The sequence below is a fragment of the Zophobas morio genome, unplaced genomic scaffold (genome assembly GCF_036711695.1).
Source record: "Zophobas morio isolate AGI-343-1 ecotype UQ-CSIRO unplaced genomic scaffold, CSIRO_AGI_Zmor_V1 ptg000009l, whole genome shotgun sequence".
NCBI lineage: Eukaryota > Metazoa > Arthropoda > Insecta > Coleoptera > Tenebrionidae > Zophobas > Zophobas morio.
Window position 1 is genome coordinate 3,685,014 of NW_026972114.1, and position 26,079 is coordinate 3,711,092.

At 34.7% G+C, this 26,079-nt stretch overlaps 2 protein-coding genes across 2 annotated transcripts in view; one reads left to right on the forward strand and one right to left on the reverse strand.

The window, feature by feature from the left end:
• LOC135125676 (uncharacterized protein) overlaps window positions 1-16,842 on the reverse strand; it is a 381,416-nt gene extending 364,574 nt beyond the window's left edge. Inside the window, exons 1-3 of the mRNA XM_064051324.1 lie at window positions 16,793-16,842; window positions 16,309-16,525; window positions 16,108-16,221 (exon numbers count right to left, since the gene is read on the reverse strand). Coding sequence (XP_063907394.1) covers window positions 16,108-16,221; window positions 16,309-16,525; window positions 16,793-16,842 — 381 coding nt within the window. The remainder of the gene's footprint in view (window positions 1-16,107; window positions 16,222-16,308; window positions 16,526-16,792) is intronic.
• The window catches only part of LOC135125763 (small ribosomal subunit protein eS21), a 567,386-nt gene that overhangs the window by 160,315 nt on the left and 380,992 nt on the right, over window positions 1-26,079 (forward strand). The gene's annotated exons all lie outside the window — the stretch shown is intronic.

Here is a 26,079-nt window from a genome sequence, read left to right on the forward strand (position 1 = left end):
GACTATCCCCACTCACAAGCCCTCTTATTTTAAGAGTGTATGTCATTTGCCAAAATCGATCTTACTTTAATAACTATTAGCCCCGCCCACCCACCCTCTTTTCTCTTAGAGGATATGTCATCTGCCAAAATCAGTTTTATCATAGCAGGTACTATATCCGCCCACCAGTCTCATTTGCCAAAATCACTCTTATCTTAGCAGCTACTAGCCTTCTAATTAAATAAAGGGTGGCTGGGTGGGGCCAATACTTGTCAAAATAAGACTAATTATGCCACATAATATACCCGCTACACTTCGCTTTCTTTTGCCAATATCAGTCTTATCTTAGCAAGTACTAGGGCCGCCCACCCACCCTATCTTTTCTTAGAGGATATGTCATTTGCCAAAATTAGTCTTATCTTGGCCTTCTAAATAAATAAAGGGTGGTTGGGTGGGGTCATTACTTGTCAAGATAAGACTAATTTTCCCAAATGATATACCCGCCATCCTTCATTTTCTTAGGTGATAGGTCATTTACCAATATCAGTCTTATCTTAGCAGGTGCTTGCCCCGCCCACCTACCCTCTCTTTTCTTACAGGATATGTCATTTGCCAAAATCAGTCTTATCTTGGCAGCTACTAGCCTTCTAAGCAAATAATGGGTGGGTGGGTGGGGCAAATACTTGTCAAGATAAGACTGATTTTGCCCAATGATATGCCTTCTACCCTTCATTTTCTTAGTGGGTATGTCATTTGGCAAAATCAGTCTTATCTTAGCAGGTCCTAGCTCTCTAAGAAAATAAAGGGTGGTTGGGGGGTGTTAGTGCTGGCCAAGATAACACTAATATTGCCAAATAACATACCCTCTAAGAAAATAAAGATTGTGAGGGTGGGGTCAACACTTGCCAAAATAAGACTAATTTTGCCAAATTATATACCCGCTACCTTTCATTTTCTTAGAGGGTAAGTCATTTGGCAATATCCGTCTTATCTTAGCAGATACTAGCCCCGCCCACCCACCCTCTATTTTCTTGGAGGATGTTATTTGCCAAAATCACTCTTATCTTGGCAGCTACTAGCCTTCTAAGTAAATAAAGGGTGGGTGGGTGGGGCAAATACTTGTCAAGATAAGACTGATTTTGCCAAATGATATGCCTTCTACCCTTCATTTTCTTAGTGGGTGTGTCATTTGGCAAAATCAGTCTTATCTTGGCAGGTACTAAGACCGCCCACCCACCCTCTCTTTTCTTGGAAAATATGTCATTTGCCAAAATCAGTCTTATCTTGGCAGCTACTAGCCTTCTAAGTAAATAAAGGATGGGTGGGTTGGGCCAATACTTGTCCAGATAAGACTGATTTTGCTAAATGATACGCCTTCTACCCTTCATTTTCTTCTAGGGTACGTCATTTGGCAAATTCAGTCTTATCTTGGCTAAAGAGTGGGCGGGTGGGGTCAACACTTGTCGAAATAAGACTAATTTTTCCAAATAATATACTCGTTACCCTTCATTTTCCTAGAGGGTATGTCATTTGGCAAAATCAATCTTATCTTAGTAAGCACCAGCTCCGTCCACCTATCCAGAGGGTATATCATTTGCCAAAATCAGTTTCATCTTAGCAGCTATTAGCCCCGCCCACCCGCCCTCTCCTAACTAGTAATACAATTTTAAGTAAATATTTCCCTGGCCCATGACCATGTTTAATTACCATTTCAGTTAGAATGTACAAAGATATGGTTGTGTGGTTTTTTATAATAATTTGACAATTTTTTTTTATGAATTTGAATAAGTCGTGGGTGTCGCAGTGTTCTTTCTTTAATTCGGGAAACTCTTGAGTCCCCATGGTGTATTATTTTAGGAGCCCATGGAGATTTTTTTTTATAATTATTTAAAACAATCATGGGAGACTTTGGTGTTCTATTTTTGGAAAATTCTGACCTGACTTGTTTTTGAGTTAATTTTTGAGACCTTTTTTTTTCTGAAAAATGTAAAACAGTCTTGAGTTTCTAGGTATTTCTGTTTTGGAAAGAATTTGAAAGTGCTTTGGAAACTCTAGTGACTCTTCTTATAATAATTTAATTAAATTTCTTAGAAGAAATGTCATTTGCCAAAATCAGTCTTTACTGGGCTAGCCCCACACACTCGCCCTTTTTTTTAAGAGTGTATGTCATTTGCCAAAATCGATCTTACTTTAATAAGTATTAGCCCCGCCCACCCACCCTCTCTTCTCTTAGAGGATATGTCATCTGCCAAAATCAGTTTTATCATAGCAGGCACTATAACCGCCCACCCACCCTCTGTTTTCTTAGACGGATTTCATTTGTCAAAATCACTCTTATCTTAGCAGCTACTAGCCCCGTCCACCCACCCTCTTTTTTCCAAGAGGGTTTGTCATTTGTGAAAATTGGTCTTAGGTACTAGCGTGCGGTGGGGTTAGTGGTTGCTAAGATAAAACTGATATTGCTAAAGGACATACCTTCCAAGAAAATAACGGGTGGGTGGGCGGGGCCAATACTTTCCAAGATAAGACTGATTTTGCCTCTATCCTTTATTTTCTTAGAGGATATGTAATTTAGCAAAATCAATCTTATCTTAGAAAGGTCCAGCCTCGTCCACCCACCCTTTCTTTTCCTAGAGGGTATGTCATTTGCCAAAATCAGTTTTATTTTACCAAGTACTGATCACTGTGATGACTAACTTTTACAAAAAATGATCAAAATTTGGAAACATTACGGGCTTACTGATATGCAAAAGGCAGGAATTTTGAACGTCTTCTCTAGTGTCAGCAAAAATCGAGTAAGCAGTTAAAAATGTTTGACGTATCAAACATTGTGAAAGTTTGCAAAACCCTATGTTCAAAATGTTCCCCTGGTGTTTTATTTTCGAATAAATTTAAAGGAATCTGGTGTTTTGTTGCCGGATAGATCATTTGCTAAAATCAGTCTTATCTGAGCAGATATTAGCCCCGTCCACCCACCCTTTTTTTTCTTCGAACGTATGTGATTTGCCAAAATCAGTTTTATCTTAGCAGACACTAGCCCCGCCCACCCACCCTTTCTTTTTTTAGAAGGTATGTGATTTGCCAAACTTAGTTTTATCTTAGCAGGTACTAGCCCCGCCCACCCACCCTCTCTTCTCTTAGACGGTATCTCATTAGCCAAAATCAGTCTTTTCTTAACAGCTACTAACCACCGCCCTCCTACTCTTGTCATTGCCAAAATCAGTTTTATCTTAGCTGATGGCTAACTTTTACAAAAAATTACCAAAATTTGGAAACATTCCGAGCTTACTTAGATGCACAAGGCAGGAATTTTGAACGTTTCTCTTATATTACTATAAATGTTGTCATATTATAAATTTTTTTACACCATAGTATTATATTTTATAAAATTTGAATACCATTTACCATAAAACATTCTGAGGTGACATCATCAAATTGTTGGTGGGGATGATTAGACAAATATTGTTTAGCCTTTTGCCATCTTCACGATATCTTCAAGATAGATCTAAAATTTGTCAATAACCGATGACAGATAACAGACATACGGAAACGGTCATGAAATGTCGAGAAACATGAAAGTAGCCATTCCTTGGCTTACGTTGGGGAAGTAAAAATTTGGACCAAGAACATGATTTTCCAAAATGTAATTTTTCGCCGCATCATTGTTCAGTAGAGACTACGTCATCTATCTTTAGCAGGGGATTAATAAATATTTTTAAAATAACATCTATATCGAACATCAACGCGATAATACAAGGACGGACTAAATGCAAGTGTCAGCAGACCACAAATTTGCTTATTCTACACAGGGTAAATAAATGATAAAATCAAGCATAATATGTATCAAGCATATCAAAATAAACCCTTCTTTTCCTTTAACTGTCATTTTTATAATTAAAATCTGATTTCGTATCAGTTTTGAAGATACAGCGTGTCCTCAAATTGAATTTACAATAAGGAAAATATTTTTATTTGTGATTTCCTAAAAAAATATATATCGAAGGAAAAGAAATTGTTGCTTCGCTTAATGTAACTGACTCTGTAATCAAAAATAAAAGTACAGAAGCGTAGTATGTGCTCTAAATAAAATTTTGTGAATAAAAATTCATTATTTAAAAAATCTGTATTATTCAAAACTTTCTAGATGAAATATTTGTTTTAAGTCAAGAGAAATTTTGTATTCCTTTGAATTCTGTTGTAAATTGACTCCGCGAGCATACTCTATTACTCCTTGTGTGCATGTACCGAAAAAGCTAGTTAAGTAGTTAAATTGTGAAATTAGCTGATTATATTCGTGATTACGGTGAACTCTGCAGTAAATTCTGAAGTCACAAATAGAAGAATATGGTGTACAATATTCGCAGTAATCATTTTATTGTCATAATAAACTCCACAGTTAAGTCCCGACGTAAACAATAGCACCCGTAACAGAGTTTACCTTTTCGCGTTATCATCCCGTATTCCGTGTTCTGCCAAAAGTCATTGTTTGTGTCTCTTTTTTGCGTTAGTGTTTATCTACTAAAGCGTCTTTATACAAGTCCAGATCACACATTTTATTAAATTTGGAGAATATGTTATACATACATTGAGAGTATTAGGTATATGCAAACGACAAATAAATAACACTGCGAGCTAGCTAACGCGAACGAAGATCGCGACACTTTATGTGTTATATATGTAACGTTCTGTCGTTGCGCCACAACAGCAAGCAAATTTCCTCTTCGGTAATTTACCATCAGCGGCTACAAGTAGGTATCGTATCCTCCATACGACAAAGGTGTCTAAATGCATATCGGTTCAAAGTCCCGCCGGTTGTGTTTAGTTCGGCGACAGTAGCGCATAATGTGCACCGTTTGCGGGTTAATTAGAGAGAGGGGCGAATAGCCGGCATGGTACAGGGTATCACCAATATTGGCGCTATGCAGCACGGCTTCACGTGTGTTATACTCGCCCGACTCGCATTAACCAGAAGCGCACTGCTTTAAACGAGGGGGAGAGGAGATCAATTAAGCCCCATCGTCTTACCCCCGCAGAGGCGGCATTAGGATTAAGGAGCTCGCGAAATGAGAAATCCATATGTAGATTATGGTAAAGACTGGCCCGGATTCACCAAATTTTATGGCACGGAGTGTGGTGTTTTTGGGAAGTGGCTGCTACCTGTAGGAGTGACAGTGTGCGTCTTAAATATTTGTGTTTTTAATTTAATTCAAGTATTTTAATTATAACATTAAGGATGATCGTTAAAAAATTTGCAGAGGAAAGTTAATTGTACTCACGACCATTTTATGGCTACTAAATTTTTTCTGTGCACTTAATTAAGTCTGACAATTTTAGACGTGTAAAATAAATTTGATGACATTAATACAAATAATTTACTTTTAAACTAATTAGTCAATCATTGTGCTTTTTTAAAGTTGTGTATACAGTAGAAAAATATTTATTTATGATCCTAGAAAGTCAAGTCTCAATCTCAGTGGCGTTTTATGCAAATCAGGGTTTATCTAATCAAGATCATCAGGATCATATCTAAGGAAAACCGAGAAAAAGTAGTAATTGTTATTAAGAATGTCCGAAGAAGTAGGCCACGACTGCAATAGCGCTGGCGATCGGACCGCAATGATCACTCCCGCAAGGCCGAAGTTTTGTTATAGTATACACACTCACACATTTGGATTTAATTTCAATTTAATAAGACCACAGTCAGCAAAATGTGTTTACACATTTTTTTTTTTTTTAAGACCATTTTTAAATGGTCTTTAAAAAATGTTCTGCATACTGCGTACAGTAATAAACTTTCAATAAGGGGTAAATAATTATTCTTATGATCTTAGATACAACTAGTGTAACTAGATAATAGTTAGGAGCAGAGTAAGGCAGAGAGCGTGATTTATTTCTCTTTCTTCTCAACCTCTGTGGCCTGAATCGAAATGTTAGTTGTGGAATAAAATTTGATACAGAAGAAGAGAGAGAAGACAAATCTTCTCTAACGACAGCTGTTTTTATTGATGTTGTACATAGGTGGTTCCAGTTGATTAGTCTAGATCAACTATTTTGGCCTCGAGCAATTTTAGTATGGCTGTCTACAGGGAAACTATAGAATTCCTTCAAGAGTTCATTAAATTATTATTTTTAAACTTAAAATTCACTCCTGACAAATTTTGGAAAAGCAGTTTGGAAGTCTATTCAAACAGGTGTTATACTGACTACAACATCAGTTTTAGACCTGAAAAACTTGTTTTTTAACGAAAAAAAAATACTCATCTTTATTAACATCGTGATTTTTTCAAGATTGTTTAGAAAATGTATTTTTCCAAATTCGGTCAAGACATCCGGTCCCTACGGCCATTCAATTTAAATATGACTCAAAAATTTTATCAGTTTCTCAATATTTGGACGTTTCAAATAACTCAAGTTACGAAACGACAAAACGACACATTTAGTTGGTTTTTTGAGTTATATTAAAAATAATAACAGAAAAGAAAACGATGTTCGTAAAGGAAAAGAAAATTTAGCTTCACCTAGAAATTGGAATTTGAAGAAAAAAGAACTTTCTTTGAGAGAAAAAAATGCTTTGTACAGTTCTTAAAAGCTGGATAAAAAATCAAAATTTTTGCAAAAAATGTATTGTTATTTTAGTCTACAAGAAGAATTGTAATAAAAATCATGTAAAATTTGTGGCATGAAAAGAATATAAAACTGATGCTTTATATTACACTTCAGCAATTTTAGTAGAGCAAATGTTTTGTAATTTGAGAGATTATTTAAACAATAATGATTTTTTCAATGGTGATGTTTTGGAAGTCATGAAGAAAGAAATTAGGAGAAATTCGACTAATCGCTCAATACAATTTCCAACATGCTGCAACAGCAAAACAAAATTTACTGGAAGAATGATGTTTGCCGTCTGAAAATCTATACCAGAAAAGCTAAAGAAAAAAATAAGAAAAATACAAAGAATAAAATGGTGTAGCAAAAGCCGTGCAATAAAGGGATTTGCTTGAAAATGCAAATCAAAAATTTGAAAAAAAAAATAAAGAGTAACAGTTTCGTTGTCCAAAATTTCTTGAGTTTATATTAAAACTATTTAACTGGCAAATTTCGAGATAAAAAATAATTATCTTCGATATTTTGTTTATTATATTAAGTAAATAGGCTTAATAGCCTTAATTCAATAGTAGCTCCTATTTAAAATTTTCCTAGTAACGCCACTGACCTTTTGGCATTAGTTTTGGATCAAAAATTGCTGTCGTTTGTCAGTGTTCGCTCTACTCTACTCTTGTTATTATATTATTTAGGTACACTAGATACAACGTATGGCTTTTACATCGCTTACATTATTTAGGTTTTTCTAACCTTTTATTTGATTTTACTCCCCGAGCGTAAGTCCATTGGACGACGGGCTACTTTCACATTTCCTAGACGTTTCATGCCCCCAGAGTACGAAAACGTAGATCTCCCGTTTCCGTCTGTTTGTCTATCTGTCTGTCTGTCGTCTGTTTGGATTTTTATTAGATAGATAATCTCCGAAACTACTGCCAACCAAAATTCGCCTAATCATCCCCACCTATAATGTGACGACGTTGCCTCACAATTGTACACAGTCAATAAGTTTAAAGTAGTATAAAACAACACACTCCTACACGTGTAATTTATGAATCCGTGTCAAGATTTGAGCCAAGACGTCCAGATTTTTGGAAAAAAAATTAAAATTTTATAACAACATTTTGCAATCTAACTTCCAGACTGTAAAACCGATTGCTCTGAAATCTCACAAACATTGTAAGATTATTGTAAGCGTGGAAAATCATTAATCAAAATTTTTCGATTGTCCCCAATAATTATTGGGGACAATAATATACATAGCCATCTTTTCACAAACAAGAAACTTGATCATGGTTTAACTGGTACATTTTTGCACGGAGTTTGCAATTATGGGGCGGAGCCTCAAAATAGAATCGATATTTCCTTATACAAATTTTCCATTTTAAACGTGTTTTAAGTTTCATGTTATGAAAAGAAGTTTGCACATATTAAAACAAAAAGGCAAAATGTCAGCCCGCCCACCCACCCTATCTCAATTCTGATGATTTTTTTATTCGCCGTGAACCAAGGGGGCGAATCTTAACTGCAAAACACTTCTTTCTTTACAAGAAATTAAAAACATTTTTGAGTATCGTGTTGTTATTCAAAGAATATCATGTAAATTAAAAAAAAAACAAAATATTAACCCCGCCCACCCACCCCATCTCAATTGTGATGATTTTTTTAATCTTACAAACTTAAAACACGTTTACAATGGTAAATTTTTGTAGGGAAATTAGAATTTTGCAGATAAACTCTACCCCACGACTTACGACGAATTAAAAAAAAAATCATCAGAATTGAGATAGGGCGGGTGGGCGGGGCTTATATTTTGCCTTTTTTTTCTTAACATACATAGCCATCTTTGCACAAACTAGAAACTCAATCATGTTTTAAATGGTACATTTTTGCAGGGATTTTGAAATTATGGGGCGGAGCCTAAATGTAGGATCAATATTTTCTTATACAAATTTTCCATTTTAAGCAGTTTTAAGTTTCATGTTATGAAAAGAAGTCTGCAGATATTAAAACAAAAAGGCAAAATGTTAGCCCGCCCACCCACCCTATCTCAATTGTGATGATTTTTTTTATTCGGCGTGAGCCAAAGGGGCGGAGTTTAACTGCAAAACACTTCTTTCTTTTCAAGAAATTAAAAACATTTTTGTACATCGTGTTGTTGTTCAAAGATATCATGTAAATCAAGAAAAAAAGACAAAATATTGCCCCTCGGCTTAGGACAAATAAAATAGATCATCAGAATTGAGATAGGGCGGATGGGCGGAGCTTATATTTTGCTTTTTTTTTTTCTTAACATACATAGCTATCTTTTCACAAACAAGAAACTTGATCATGGTTTAAATGGTACATTTTTGCACGGATTTTGCAATTATAATTGATAACGTGTTCTCAAAAAATGATGAGTCTATATACTTGTGATTTATCATTGTATACATAATTTTTGAATTTCATCTACGGGGTGACTGAAACAATTAATGAATGAGTTAATTTATATTACTGATTAAATCGAGAACTGCAAAAAGAATTCTTTGAAATCGTGCAGACGTTTTAAAGTTATCATAAATATGGTAAATTTCTAATTAAAATATATCTGTTTATCCCATCCAAAAAATAATGACTTAATCTCAAATTGTGCTGAATAAATCATATCTAAAATGGACAAAATACGAGGAGTCTATAGGTACTTGTAATTTATCATTGTATACATATTCTTTAGTTGCTTATATAGGGTGACCCAAAAAATTAATGAATGAGTTAATTTATATTATTGATTAAATCAAGAACCGCAACACCGAATGTTTTGAAATCTTCCAGACCATTTAAACTTATCGTAAGCATCATAAATTTTTAATCAAAATATATCTGTTTGTCCGATCCAAAAAATTAATGACGTCATGTGCAAAATATGATAGTCTGTATTAGTGCATTAATTTTTGTTAGAATTGCTTCGACAGGCTGACTCAAAAAATTAATGTAATGAACGAGTCAATTTATATATTTTATTGATTAATAGTTCGGAAACGCCTCATTCCATTTTCCCGAAAATTTGCGAATACACTGCCGCCATTATTAATAATGCACTACACCTATCCAAGTTGACATACATGTCCTTGCAAAAATGTTGTAGGCGTCAACACAAAATTTTGTAAAGGAAAACTTATTTGAATGATACCAACGTATACAACGCTTCTTTCGATTTATTTTAATATCTTCATATTAACTTACATATATGTATATACACGGTGTATCAAAAATGGCGCACAAACAGAGCACCACGCACTAGAACGGACTGTAGTCATCACCAGAAAAATATTTAAAAAATTCTAAAGCACTTATTTTTTGATCTACTTGTCTTTAAAGACGGTATTGAAAAAATAATTTAATTAAACATCTATTCATTTGATGTTCTTTAAAATTACCTTAAATCATACATATTATCATAAAAAACAAGATTACTCACTGAGAATATCTGATTTTTAAAAATAAAGAAATTACAGTGTCCTTAAAATTATTAATGTACGTATTTAATCATAATGGTTTTCTATTAGTTACTCCACTTCCACTATTTATGGTCCTATTATTTGTTTGATTGTATTAAGTCGTTTTGACATTTATTGAAAGTTGTGATGGAAACAATTATATCTATTATTATTAGTTTTCGAAAATTCATTGTTAAAACATTCTAACAGCGATGCCACATTTCCATATATTGAAAGCTTTATAAACTTAGACTGAAGTCAATTAGAATTTTTTACATAATTTTCCTTTATTCAGTGTAGTCTGCGCCACTGTGTGGTGCCCCGTTAGTGCGCCATTTTTGATACACCGCGTATATAAAATTGTAAAATCAAATTTAATAATTTTTCGAAAAAGCTGGATGTTCGGGCGTTCAGTTGAAAAATAACTTGGAATTTCATTTGCCAGAAACGGCATATATTCTTATTACAACATCCAAAAACATAACCTAACATTTTAAAATCAAGTGTTTCTGTCACATATGCCACCATGGCAACTCCAACGCGTACTCAGAGTGATTTTTTAATTGAACACCCGTTTATTTCAGGGGAGAGGGAAGTTCTGCCGAAATAACCCACGCCATTTTTTATAGATGTAAACGAAGCAACATTTCAGTTTCCTTAGTTCCGTGAATCAATTAAAAATGAAAACCTTACCACATCCTGATTAATAATCTTCATCAAATGAAGGTTTCGAGCCATCGAAAGAAAAGTTGGAAAGAGAAATGAGAAATAGATCACTATTGAAATTTCACAAGTCTCAGTGAATTACGTTATTTAATTTTCCAATATTATTTATCCTTTTTTCGTCAATATCAAAAATATCAAAGATAAACAGAAAACGTTGGTAGATCTGAAAGATCTTATGTGATTTAGTTGTATAGTTGTTATCGTTGTATTATCAACGAATTTTGGTTTGTTTATGGGAAACACAAATTAAACTTCGCTCTGAGGTGTACAAAACCCTCAAGATAACATTAGGCAAGAACTAAAGAAATGACATCAACATCTAGAAATATTTTTTTAGACGACAGTTAATATTCATTTGACACACCAGTTACGAAGCACTTTGATGCAATTTCTGACTTATTTACTTCTGAAGCCCAGACTTTGTCTCTTGCGTGACCTATCAACCACAAAACCTGTGTTTGTTGAAAAATGGATATTGGAGTTAGTCCCCTGTAACACCTCCCTACTGCTTCAGATTATATTCAACGACATGTTCAAGAAGTTTGAGATAATCTACTTCAACAAAAGATCGTTGATTAAATTTCAAAGTCTAGGTGGACAAAAAGACATTTCGTGTGAGTTGTGTGTTGTGTAGATACAATTTTTAATTCTAATTTGTGTCAGAAATAATTGTTCTCCAACAAACAACAATCCGCGCGGAAATGTGCAGTTAATAGTTTTGTCTATTCTCGCCTAATTTGACTGATTTACCCTTCCAGATCCATACTCATTATAACTCCACACGCATCGCTCCAATTACCCGAACTCATTATCCGTCGCATCAAAAATATTGTTTTAATGAACGCATCAACGCTCCTTACGCCGCCACCCCAATTTCTGGGAGTGATACACGTTTACGCCCCCAAGAAATGAACGAACGGGGAAAGTTGGTAATTGTGAAGGACAGCTCGACTATGTTCTAACTTTTTCCGTGAAATGCTATACTCGTCGGTAGTTGGACTCCTTATTTCCCAGTCTGGGAAATTCACTTTTTCGCACGATGGGACTAATCCCACTAACAAAGTGAAAAATGCAGGTGACACTCGGCTTTGAATTAATTTTATCTTCCTCGTGAAGCCTCTGAAATAAAACCGAAAAATTTACTGTTCCATGGTTGGTTGGTGTTTTCCCTCTTTTCGAGAAAAAGCGGCCGAGTAAAAATTTATGAATTTAGAAAGTTTCTTTCGTCGACTCCGCAAACAAAAATCAATAATGAAACTTAGTTAATAATCAAAATAAAGTATTCAGCCATTAGGGAACATTTTTTCAAGCGCCCTCGACTACCATGCATTGTTTAACAAGACCAAAATCATTAAATTTTCATAACGGAGGCAACTTTCTGTTAATATTCTCTACTTGGTTGTTATGGCAGCCTGGAGAATGAAAATTTTAATTCTGGATACGAGGGTGTAATATGGTGGTTAATTTTTAAATTTTTTATTATTTGGAGGTACGTAATCACTGCCAGGAAGACTGCTGAAATTTGGGACAGACTAAATTAAAAAAAACTGTTTCATAAAAACCAACTCAAACGTTTAACGAAAAAACGAACAAAAATAATTAGCCGACAGCACGACTGAAAACTATAACACCGTAATTTTTGTAAAATTTTTATCTCTAGTGAGCTAAAAGTATCTAAATCAAAAAGAAAAACGAGAAAGAAAATGCCATATCGTTTCATGACATGATTTGATTATTTCTAGCAGTTTTAGACAGTACATGCTGTATTTTACCTTACTAACAATAGCTTAGGTGTACATAATTTACGATATGGGAACGTAGGAACACGAGTTTAAGAGAAAGGATTATTGGAAGCTTAGACTGAATTTAACTGTAGTATAGCTTAAGCAACGATCCTGAAATTGCCTCTATTAACTCGTCATTTAGGAATATAAATTTAGGTTTTTTAGTAGCATAATAGCCATTTCGATGAATGTTTAATTTCTTGTCTTCTCCACCTTTTATTACTTGTAAGTTTCCCACTACAAATTGTATGTGTGTTTGTGTAATAACTGAAATATTTTTAACCTAATTTTAAATAGTTTCTGTTAAAACCTACATCTTAGATCAGATTAATAATACAGTGGGAAAACAACGCCTCAGACAGTCAAAAACATGTTTTCAAACTTAGTTTTTACCGTATCGTTCGTTTAGAATTACAGTGTGGTAAACGCCATTTTTTAAGAAATTGAGATTCTTCACATTACAGGTTGTTTTAAACTTGAATATGTAAAAACTAGTATTTTTTTCATATTATTTCAATTTATTTAATTATTAGAAGAAGAAATACGAAGTCGTATCTTGTGAACTCAATATGTTTCGGAATAACAAAATCGTATGTGCGTTTCATTTGAAATTGTGATATATATCATTACACTTTTATTCAAATAGTAAAATATAACAACGCGCCAACAAATCCCAAGTAAAGAAAAAACATTATTAAAAAAAATAAAATAAAATCTCAGTTCTGATGATTTTTTTTATTCATCGTAAGCCGAGGGGCGGAGCTTAATTGTTAAATGCTTATTTTTCTATGAGAAATAATCATGTGAAATATGTTCTTAACTAATCGTAACGTTTCCAAATTTTCAGAGCAGTTTCAAAGTTAAATAATCAAGATCTTGTAATTTTGATTTTTTTCGCCAAAAATCTGGATGTCTAGGATAAAAATTCAACAGGGGTTTATAAACAACATGTGCAGGAGTATTTTATGTTATAAAATTTAAATAATATTTACTACTGTAAATTTTGAAGATGACCTTGTAATGATCTAATTCGAAATTTTTTTTTAATTAAAATTCCGGGCGCACAATAGACGGCTAGCGATAAGAGGAAAAGGTTGGCAACGAAAAAAAACCCAGGACAAAGGGTGACATGAGCCGAAGAGGGGGTGGAAGTGGACAGCGGCCATTTTTGCCTCCCTCGTGTTGTTCAAAGAATATTATGTATATTAAGAAACAAAGCAAAATATAAATACCGCCCACCCACCCCATCTCAATTGTGATTTATTTACTAGATTTGTTTGCAATAAGTACAAATAATAATAATTATTGATGCCAATAAATCTAGACACTGCACTGTCACAATTTTAGCAACTCTTTGATACTCTAGTGTGGTAAATCTTTTTGAATAAATTGTTATAATTTTATTAATACGACTATATCAGTATACAATCAAGGATAAATAATATTATGGCATTAAAATGAAAAACTATGGTTCTGTACTGTGATTCATCCGAAAGCGATAACTAAAATGAGGAGGTAATGTACCACTAGCAAGTATTTTTTTCGGTTGTAATATTACTAACATCATGCAAAATCTTTTAAAATTCAGTATCCTATAACTAGGTACTGTATGAAATGTACAAAATATTATAACAAACACATTTTTGTACATCACTTCTTAAAAATTACAAAATCGTATCTGTCATAAAATAAATTTAAACTAAAATTTGAGAATGACAAAATCGTATCTCTTTTTCAAAAATAGCATTTTGTCGCATAAATTGAAAAATTTTCATAACTACAAAATACTAAATTGCTACCGCAATTAGGTTAGTAATTTAGCCCATTGCTTACGCCGATCAGGATAATAAGTTAGAATATAATTTAGGTACGATTTTAAAAGTTCAATATCTCGAAATACTGTTCGGTGTACATATGACAGTGTAATACTAAACAAACGGTATGTCAACAGATATCTCGTCTAGCTATAAAAATACTAACTCTGAATTTTTTACTTAATTCGCTTAAGACTGTGTGTTAAAACGCATGCTCGACAACGGAAGCCGTAAAAATTTGTAAAATTTCAAAATACATATTTCAGGTATGGGATAAATAATAAAGTTGTAGTTTTACTTTACCTCTTCAAAATTGAACAATAAAAAAAATACTAAGCAGCAAATAATAAAACAATTAATTAGTAATCGACGTATTAAAAAACAAGCAATTGTAGATATTTAGATTTAATTTTCATAATTGTGATGTAGTTTAAATAAAGATATTAAGAATAATGAAAGAATTATTAGCAAATATCGCAGTTTTTCATAGATTATCAAAAAGGAAAAATGGCGGCCAGATAGCAGATACTTTTTTACCTAAAGTTAAAAAGAGATTTGATAAAATTATTTGACTTATTCTTTCATATGTATTTAGTAATAAGCTTAAACATTATTTATAAATAGTTGCAATAGATTAGTCTAATTATTTAACTGATTTAATAATAATGACATCTGAGTATTATGTTCGTTTCGTCTTTAATATACCAGCGAATCAGTTAATTTTAATTTCCGTAGTAAAATATATATCAATAATGTCAGAATAAATATAGTGTTGAAAATTAATTTTCCATCAAAAACCTATCAAAAATCTATCACGGGTTTCCGGTCCGCATCCCACGATTCCCACTTATTCAAAAGCCCGTTGTTTATCCGTCCAGCAACCCCGAATTAACGAAATTAGCGAAGCGTCGGCGGCGTCGCAACGTCGTCGTCATCGAAGAAAAACCCGTTGCCTCTAAATTGATACAAATTAGCGCTCTCTCGCCCCGGTAAATACGCGATCACGCTCTAATTCAATAACCATCGAGCATCACCCATTAACAAAACACACTTTACCTACACGAGCACACAGATCGCCAGCACAACACCAAGTCGACTTACACTTTGAGCGAGCGATTAGAATCTGTCTTTGGCTTGGATAAGATAGGATCAAGGGCACAATAAGCAACGCATGATGTTTGTGCGGTTTAATTTCCCAGATGCCATCAGAATCCGCCGCAGCACGATAATAGGCCGAGGGTGAACCCTGTCAGAAATGTTAAGAGTTCTGCTGGGACGCACCGGATTCTGGAGACGGCATAGGTAGAAAATCACTTGGGCTGGCTTTTTTGCAAGCAGACGCAGCGGCCAGAAGCTGCGGTACAACGATGCATCGAAAGCGGACCCTTCCAAAGGGTCCGCTAACAGAAAAAGTGTCTTTTTGGTGACTCGGTCACTTCGGGTTACTGTTTTGCAAGCAGACGGACGTGGCGCGACGATTCATCGAGCGCAAACCCTCCCAGAAAGGGCCGCGATTGGAGCACCGGACGCGGTAACGGCAAATTTGTTTTTTGTTTTTAAGAGCAGCCCGGACTCAAGATACTTTTATTGAACTAGTTAGCACCACATCACCATCCGGAGGGCGAGCACTGATTGCGTGGTGTCTTGGGGTTGCGCAGGAGGCGTCGCCGAAAAACTTTCAACTGTCGTAAGGCAGGGGAGGGACACCTAACAGCAATGGCCTACCTGCGGTGGCTCATCGGAGTCTTCAGGAGCTGATGGCGACTCGGCGACGGCGAGGGGTGGTACTGCTGCACGTCTGGACGCTGTAGACGCCGAGCGCACTTTGCGGCGGCTCTCCTGAAGAGAACTTGGGGTGGACGCACGAGCGGCCCGCCCGCCGAGCGAGCGACAAGGAGCATCGCCATCGACCAGATCGATTCACACGACGCACACGAGGAGAAGAGGACACGACGCCATCTCCACGGGAGAAAAAGTCGATGATACACACCCGGAGGATGACGCGAGGGGCGATTTTTTTTTGCTATTTCGCGAGAACGGTTTGCGGTTATGGGTGTGTGGCGGCTTGGCGCGGTGTAGTTCGATGCTCACAGTTGGACTAGTTTGCTTGGCGATGAGGCGGTTAAGTTTTGTTGAAATATAACTATTATTACGGCGATTTTTTAGGCTATCACAAACAGTCACAAATTTTAATCATTTCATAAATGCTTAACAGATTTTGCAAAAAAGTGTTCTTAAATAATTTCTTTCTATTTAAACGATAAGTGGAAATTGTGTTAAGGTAACACTGACATTCAATAAATTAATAAAAAGGGAACATTTTTCATAAAGTCGCTGCTTAACCGTGCTGTCAAAATAAATTTAGTTCGCTAAGGTTACATGACACGTGTTTCAAATTATTGTAGCATACTTTTTATTATCAGTGTAACCATTACGTAATCTAGGGTGAATATGATTCATTTTTAAGCACAGGAATAAAGTTAAAAATTACATTGCAACATAATATTCTGATACTTTTGAAACATTTTTAAACATTAAACAAATGGTTACATTGTAACAGGTTAACGCATCTTGACTCTAATTGTAATTTAAACCTTTTTTAGATATTTCCAGTCTAGAATAACCCTAAAAACTGAAATTCGTTAATTACACCAAATTAAAAATTATTATTTATTTGTGTATAAATATTATGTGATGAAAAAGATTTAAGAAACCCTACAGGTTTTTTTTAAATTTTCAAAAAAAAGAAAAGTCTTTAAAATGTATAATAAGAATAAAAATATACACGCACCTTTGTTAAATGTCCCTACCGCTTACTCAATTTAGTGGTCTGCTATTGGGATGCAATGGCGTTTTTAAATGTACTATAAAAATTAAATGTCTAAAACATGTTTTCGTAGCAACTTCTTAATTTGAAAAATAATAGAGTGTAAAAATCAAATAATTTTCCCAGCTCTATATGTCAGTTTTTTAAACGGCTTTTAGTCATAAACATGTTTTCGATTAAAACTTCGCACCACATAATAATCTATAGAAATAAATATCATTTCAACGATGTGTGTTAGTTCAGACGTTCAGGCTAAATTATACCGTCAATTCATTTGTGATCGTCGTGATATCTTTACAAAAATAAACTTTTTTTGAAAATTGCAGACAATATACGCTATAAATTATATTATTTTTCCACTATATTCATCAACTTAATTTACATATTTGTTGTTAATTTTACTGATTAAGAACTTAAAAAAAAGAACACTAGGGCACTTCAAGATTCTTTCAAATTCTTTAGGAAAGCACTGGAGATCCTAACAGTTCTTTTAATTTCTTTTTAAACAGAACTCCCGGGACGCTATATTTTTTAAATTTCTTAAAATAAGATATAAAAGGGACTTTCTTTCAAATTCTTTCAAAAAGTAAAACACCAGTGGTCTCATAGATTTTTTGATCTTTTTCAAAGACAAAACCTCGACACTGGGAACTTTGAGATTCTTTCAAATTCTTTCAAGAAGGACCAGAAATCCAGAAGGTCCTTTTAATCTTTTTAAAAAATCATACACCAGACGCCCCAAACGTTCTATTAAGATCTTAAAAAAAAGAACACTAGGGAACTTCCGGATTCTTTCAAATTCTTTAGAAAAGCGCTAGAGATCCTCAAGGTTTATGTAATTTCTTTCAAAACAGGACACCTGGGACCCTTCATTTTTTAATTTCTTAAAATAAGATACACGGGACTTTTTTTTCAAATTCCTTCAAAAAATAAACACCAATGGTCTCATGAATTTTTGAATATTTTTCAAAAATAACACCTCGACACTAGGAACCTTGAGATTCTTTCAAATTCTTTCAAGAAGTACCAGAAACCCAGAAGATCCTTTTCATTTTTTTCAAAAACCATACACCAGATGCCCCAAAAGCTCTATTAAGTTCTTAAAAAGAAGAACACTAGGGCACTTCCGGGGTCTTTCAAATACTTTAGAAAAGCGCTGGAGATCCTCAAGGTTGTTTTAATTTTCCTTTAAACAGAACACCTGGGACACAAAATTTTTAGAGTTCTTAAAATAAGATATACAAGGGACTTCCTTTCAATTTTTCTCAAAAAGTAAAACACCAGTGGTCTCATAAATTATTTGATCTTCTTCAAAAATAAAACATCAACACTAGGAACCTTGGGATTAATTAGTAAAATAAACTGACACATTCATTCATTTTTTTGAGCCACTTGTTTAAGCAAATCTAAAAAACATGAATGCAATGATAAAATAAGTAAAAACTCATCATATTTTGCACATTTCGGGTAGATTTGGGAATTTAACTTGTTACTATGGAGTATTTACAAGATTAATAGGGGCAAAATCAGTTTTATCTGAACAAATACTAGGCCCGCCCACCCGCCCCCTCTCTTCCCAGAGAATATATCATTCGCCAAAATCAGTCTTACCTTACCAAATACTGTTGTTAATTTTACTAATTAAGAACAAAACAATTCGATCGGAAGAAAAATACAGCAAATAGATTTTAAACCTAAGATAACTGCGAAATGTGCAAGTAATGCAAGATTTTTTCAAGAAATAATATACCTTAGATAAATAATATTTAGTATTTCATATGAATGGGCAGTTAGATAAATAGTTGGCCAGTTTTCAGCTTTTGGTAAAACTTAAACGTTATTTTATCTCTATTATACAATAAGTTTTAACATAGTTTTTAATATTTCTATGAACATCTTTGTAGTTGTTTTGTTGATTTTATTCAAAATTATGTTTCGATTTACAAACAAATGTTTTCTTTACTTTACTCAAAGTCGACAATATATTAAAATACTACTATTGCAGTCAATACAAATAAATTAACAAAATTTAAAATTGTTAAAAATGATTACTCAAGTTCCGCTAAAATTAAAATTAGAATTCTGCTCCCATGACTTAAACCAATAGTTCTACCCGACTGATTCTGATTTAGTAACTGCTTAGGCGTAACTGCCCATTTATTTATTTTGCTGCCCAATTGTATTTTCACGCGTTCAAGTACTTATTGAGCTACTCATTTCAAGGTATGTTACTTCCCCAACTTGAATGAATTCGTTCGGTGGACTCGACTTGCTGACTGGACTGGCTGAATAATAATAATTTCCGACTATGGCCTCTATTAAGCCATACTTCCCTTCTAGAAGTTCCGCAGTCGAGGTCTTTCTGGCTTGCCCATCGCTACTTGCGCTTCCAAGCTTTTCTTTGGCGAACGCCGTCATCGCCGATGAATCATCATCGCCGTACATACTAGAACCCGTAGGCGTCGTACCGGGGCAGCGTATGGGTTTTTTCGTAAGAATATAAAACATCCAGTTTAAAGTAAATACGAAAAGACTTTTTATTAAATGATTTCAATAAATTTTATGTCTCCTATACACGTTTTTAATCAAGTGTAATCTACTGTGAAAGAAAAAAATAGATTAGAGTAGGCCATGGAAAGAATCGTACTACTTAATTATTGTCCAATTGCATGTTTGTTCTGAAAATAAATGTCCATATTCACCTGAGGAATTAACTATTTTTTCTATAAACATTAAATAGGTAACAGTTCTTCTCTGTTTGTTGTATTTAGAACGAATCATGAAATGAAAATATACCGTCAAAAACAAAGCTACTGAAATTGTGCAGAATATTTTTTTAGTATTTGCTAAGATAAGATTGATTTTGATCTACAGACTGGAGCGCGCTCAGGCCAATGTGGACTCTAATAAACTTCCAGAATTTCTAAAATTAACTTCTTAATTCTTCGAACATTTCTATCGTCCTTCCAAATAGTATAACAAAAAATTACGAATAACGCTTTTTTTACTTTTATCACACCCTAGATTCTATTGGTTTTCATACCCACTCCATAAAGAAACATAATAAGCCCCGCCCACCCACCCTGCCTTTGTTTCAGTGATTAATTTTATCCGGTCTGAATGAAATGAATGATCTTATACTGAGCAGAAATAAAATTAGTCGTTAGAATGAGAAGAGCACGGGGTGGGCGGGGCTAGTACTTGCTAAGATAAAACTGATTTTGGCAAATGATATACCTTCCAACAAAATAGAGGGCGGGTGGGCGGGGTTAGTACTTGATAAGATAAGACTGTTTTTGGCAAATATATATCTTCCAAGAAAATAGAGGGCGGGTGGGTGGGGCTAGCATTTGATAAGATATGATCGATTTTGACCCTTTTGACATTTTCGACCATTTTTCAACCATTTTCGAAAATTAACTAGCCATTTCATGTAGACTCTGACATTCAGGAGTCATTTTCGGCTTCGTTTCTTCGAAAATTTCTATCGTTCTTCCAAAATCGCCAGTTGAAATATAGCAATTTTTAGAGTTCCAGTAGCAAATAGTATAAGAAGAAGTTTACAATTGACGCTTTTTGTACTTTTTCCACGTCGTAGATTCTATTGGTTTCCAGCACCTTTCCATAGCTAACAAATCTTCCATAAAAATGAAAATTCTTACCAATTAATTATTTCGATCCACTGGGAAACCCAAGACCAAAAGTATCTAAAGTAAGATTATAACCACAGTTAGGTATAGCGGAAGTGATGGGGAATCAACCAGACAAATATTAAAAACTACGGCGCGACGTCAGGCAATAAATTTAGCTGGCCGACTATGCAATCTCAATCACCTCTCAACGTCAGTGGCGTTTGATGCAAATCAGGGTTTATCTAATCAAGATCACCACGAAAATTATGATGTTGAACAGTCATTTCTAATTTTTAAAGCATTTTAACATCTAGGAGAAGTCGTACAACACAGGAAAAGCGAGAAAAAGTAGTAATTGTTATTTCCGAAGTTGTAGGCCATGACTGCAAATGCGCCGGCGATCGGACGGCAATGTGCATTACTTCCGCGGTGCCGAAGTCTGATTATAACAGATATGTTGAAACATGATATTCAGATATAAAATTTCGTACTGCAGAAAGCTGAGTGACTGTGTAAAAGATAGAAGACGAAAAAGAAGCGAAAGGAAACACGAAATTCGTTGAAAATACACTATTGTAATATTTTTTAACGATGACGGGAGAAAGTTATATATGAGAATTGAAATATTCTATTATATTTAGAGTAATTACGAGCTTCAGTCTAATTCCAGACAAAATCTAAAAATGTAAAAAATTCAAATCTCTCATTTAGAAAGAGTTTTTTGAACTAATCAGTTTTAAAATTCTCTTAAAACTCTCTTAGATACTTCAGTATTCAATATTTTTGGATTATCAGACTTATGTATGGTCCAAAGATTTTCTCTTTTTGATTAAGAACTAACAATAATCTGAACTCCCTATGTTGATGAATACAACAAAGAAAAATTTGTATATTGATAAAAAATTTGCTACTTCTTAAAAAACAAGACTCAAGTTGGTGCGGAAATACATAAAATACAAAACAATGGAACAACAAGTAGTGTTTAAAAATTTTTCTGAGAAATTTGAAATTCTCAACCTAAAACCTAAAAACTGAAGTTACAGTTTAAGAAAATGTCAGAAGACTCTTTTGGTGAAAAGAAGAGACTTTGGAACAAAACACAATTACAAACTTTTTGCGAGTTTGCTGTGTTTAACAGAGCCCTTTGTTCATTTGATCACCTATATTCCTAAATATGGAAATAAGTGGCAAGCAGGGGTAATAGTTTAAACGTCGCCTAATTTTAAAATCTCATAAAATCAACCCCGGAGCCTTCAAATCCCTAACGAAAACAGGTGTGCCATTTTTCCCAGGCGTCTCCGTCAGTGTCCCTGACTTATTGGATCTTGTGTTAACAACGCTAAGCTGAAAGGGTTGTGCGGATGCGCTTGGCCAGAATCTATTAAGCGGATTAAGTCCCGATGAAGCCATTCCGAGCCGGTCTTCTTCATTATCTGCGGTCTGGCAGCTTTTACTTTGTCTATTAGATTAGAGCAGGATTATGCGTTTTTCGCGCATTTTCCGGGAGAGCGTCCGAGGCGCGCCGCTCCGGAGCCGTGCTCCGGAACGAATGTTTCGCTTCGACTGCGAGCGCTCAAACGCGCACTCTCGGGCCCTTCCACGTTTCCACGCCCCGGCCACTAGGCTTACTAACTTACTTTTTTCCCTTTTTTCGGGACACGAAACTTTTCCGGAGCGATGTGTAGATGAACGATTTTCCCCGATTTCCCTCCTGTATTATGCTACACATAAATCGAGGTGGAGCCGCTACGTGAGTAATTATATTTTTCTTGTAATCTATCAAAGCGCAATTATCTTAATTGCGAGCGATTAACGCGCGAAATGGGGCGGAGGCGCCGGACGAAATTACGAAAATTGTTTTTCAGGTTTGCGGGGTCGGGATGTGGGGCGGCGGTGGGTGGGAGTCTGGTTGTCTTGGATAGATGGTAGCCAAAGAAGGTTGAAGGTGCTCCTGGAAGCGGGATAGTTGAGAGTCTTTAAAGTCTTGCAGGAAGTTCGGTCAAGGACGCTAGTAAAGTTAATTTTTTCGGAACTGGGATTCTTTGGAACTAAATTTGAAAGTTTCTTGGGAAGTTGTTCTCAGGTTTTACCTAAATTTTAGTTGTTCCACATTTTTATGGAAAACTGTAGACGTAACCATCCGAATAAAAAGTTTTCTTCAAAATTATTCATTAATAAATTCCACGAATTAAAAGTGACTATGTTTATAAATAACATGAATTCATAATCAGAAAATCAAAAGTTTCGTTCAATTGATAATGAAATATTAAAGTACGAATTATCACAGTTTTAGGTATGTGACCCAGTGGATTTGAATTTTTAGTGACAGTTTTATTACGTAAGAATTATATTTAAAATAAAAAAACATTGTCCAACTCTACTTAATTTTTGAGTGTCATATTAATTTGAATTTCTATATAGATAAATAAACCGATGTGTGATTTATACCGATCTTTAAACTGATTTGTATGCTACACCACGTAGGTTCTATATTAATCCAAATATTAATTTAATTAAAAAAAAAATTGGTCGTAGACTACTTCGACAGAACTTCCCTCGCCCATAAAGTCCAGCTTGTGAAATCCAGCTCTTTCGAAAAATTTTTATTGGAAATAAAAATGCCGACGGTCCAGACTTTTTTATTGCTCTGACATCCGCTTATTGAATAAAACACTACATTTCAGTTTCATTTTCGATGTTGTAATCACATTTGGTTAATTATAACTCGTCTAGATCTAGGGGAGGCTCAGCATCTCCTAGCCTTCCCCTAACTACGGCCTTGTCTAGGGGTTATGAAATATCGAGAAAATATGAAAGTACCAAATTGCCCCACAGACTCCATTACTGTACGTCCTTAGCTTATCCTCGATAAAAAAACAACTTGAAATTGTTTATGTTTATACATCGGAAGAATGTCACGTAGAAATTAGTTTGATTTGAATGAGTTCGTCCCCTCAAAACAGAGGATCAAAACTATTAACTACTAAGCTACAATCGACAGAATATTATTAATATCATTATTATAAGTCTTATTAAATAAAGACGTTTGTATTTTCACGTTTTCGGGAAAATGGGATGACTCGTTCTTAATTTCACCAAGCAATGATGAATCACAAGTAAAAACTCATCATATTTTGCACATTTTAAGGACACTAGAGACACGATAATACTTGTTAGGTTCTATAAATCCGGTTTTCCTTTAACTTAAGTATGTTTTTCTCACAGTGATTAAGTAATTAATTAATTCTGGAAGCCTAGCAACTACTTAAGTAGATCTGAAACCTACGACTTTATGTGTACATGCAAATTAATCCTAATTTCTGTCTGAAACCCCTCCGATTATCGTTCACCTTCGACGCTCCATAATAAATCATCTGCTTGGTTATTCACCTCATGCCTAGTCGCCAATTGTGGAGGTAACTAATTTTCAATTTGAATCTTTTCGTCCCTTATCGCGAGACAGTCTGTCGCTTACCGACCCTACATTATTCATGAAAAGAGCACCATACTCTCCACATTTATATCTCGTAAAGACCCCAGGATAATGCACGGGAAGACGTCCGACTATCAATCATGTGCTGTGTCGATGGCGCTTAAACGGAATAATAGTTTCGTTCGACACTTGGAAAGCAATTTGGCGGTCGACTTTCGGCGCTGTGCGAGGTGGATTCGATTTCTCTCTTTTAGCGTCTGCTCTCGAGATGACCACTGGAGCGGAGGCCTCGATTGTGTGTCCTGATTTGCATCGAATAACGAGACCGGGGCCGCAATCTCGAGCACGTGACCCAAACTCGTGATAACGGGACGATAAAGTCCTTATCGAGGTGGACGATCCACGCATTCCTGGAAATATTCATTCGTGTCGATAACAGATAAAGAATTGTGCATGTGCCGTGTCGCGTTTACTTCCTGGCGTAATTATCGGAAGGGTTTGCTGAAAAATCGCCTTCGGCTGGTGTGACGTCTCTTATTACCCCTACACGATGTGGTACATAATACTATACTTCAGCTAATTTCCCTGATGCTCTGGATAAAAATTGGTTGTAATCACTGTTTACAAGACAAAAAGCTTTTTTTTTTATTTTGTGGTAATAATATTGTTTGCAGAAATGAAGTTCTGTTTTGCCAAAAGTATTATAATCATAAGATAATATTTATGTCAAATCGGAATTTATTGAAACAGGGAGTAATAAAAAACAACATCAAAGAGAGCCGGGATTTTTAAAGAATTGTCTTTGCTACGTCAGACCACTGCCAATTTGAAAGTTTGAGTTGAAAATGCAACGATCAAAGACAAACTTTCAAACATCCAAGGCTGTCTTTGAACGTGCTTCGTGTTTTTTATTGCTCTCTCGACATTAGGTACCTTTTCTGTCTTACAATAGGTACTAGTATTATAATATTGGTTTTTCTAAATTTTAAATGTTTATAAACTGTAGTATAGAGTAACATGAAAGTATAATTGATCACGTGAACATTCTTGTGTAATAATAATTACTTAATCTTACTTTTATATAGATTGTAAATCTAGTTAGCTAGGAAGTAGAAATATATAAACAAGACAAAATTTTGTACCAGCTCCTGAAGTTTTTCAAAAGTTAAATACCAAATATTTTTCTGATATTGAGGGAATAATAATTTATATAGATGGTATTTTAATATATGCTGACACAAAAGAAGAACATGAAAGGATTTTAAGGCAGGTAATGGATAAAGCTAGGCAGAATCTTGAAATAAAGTATTTGAAAACCTATAAATGACAAAAGAAAAAGAACACCAAGAAGGAGTCGTGATTTTGTCATGAAATTTTATACAGTTGTCAGAATAATAATTGATTATAATTTCAGTGTTATCGGTCCAGTCATTTTAAGAAAAAAATTGTTTTTCTTTTACTTTGAAGAAGTACAATTAAACTTGCGAACATTAAAATCGGGCCACTATTCAAGTATAGCGTATAGCTTGTTTGGACTGGCCAGCACGTAGCCCGGATATAAATCCTATAGAACATCTGTGGGATGATCATAAATGAAGAATTAGAGAGAGGATCTCGGCTCCTGGGTCACTCCAAGAGCTCAGAATAGCCATTGAAAAAGAATGGGCTAATATCCCGCAAGAAGTTGTCGTTACCTTAATTGAGTCAATGAATAGACGAATGCGAGCTGTTATTAAAGCTAAGGGTGACAACACCGAATATTAACATCATTTTCTTCTTTAAATTGTTGATTTTGTTAACAAAAA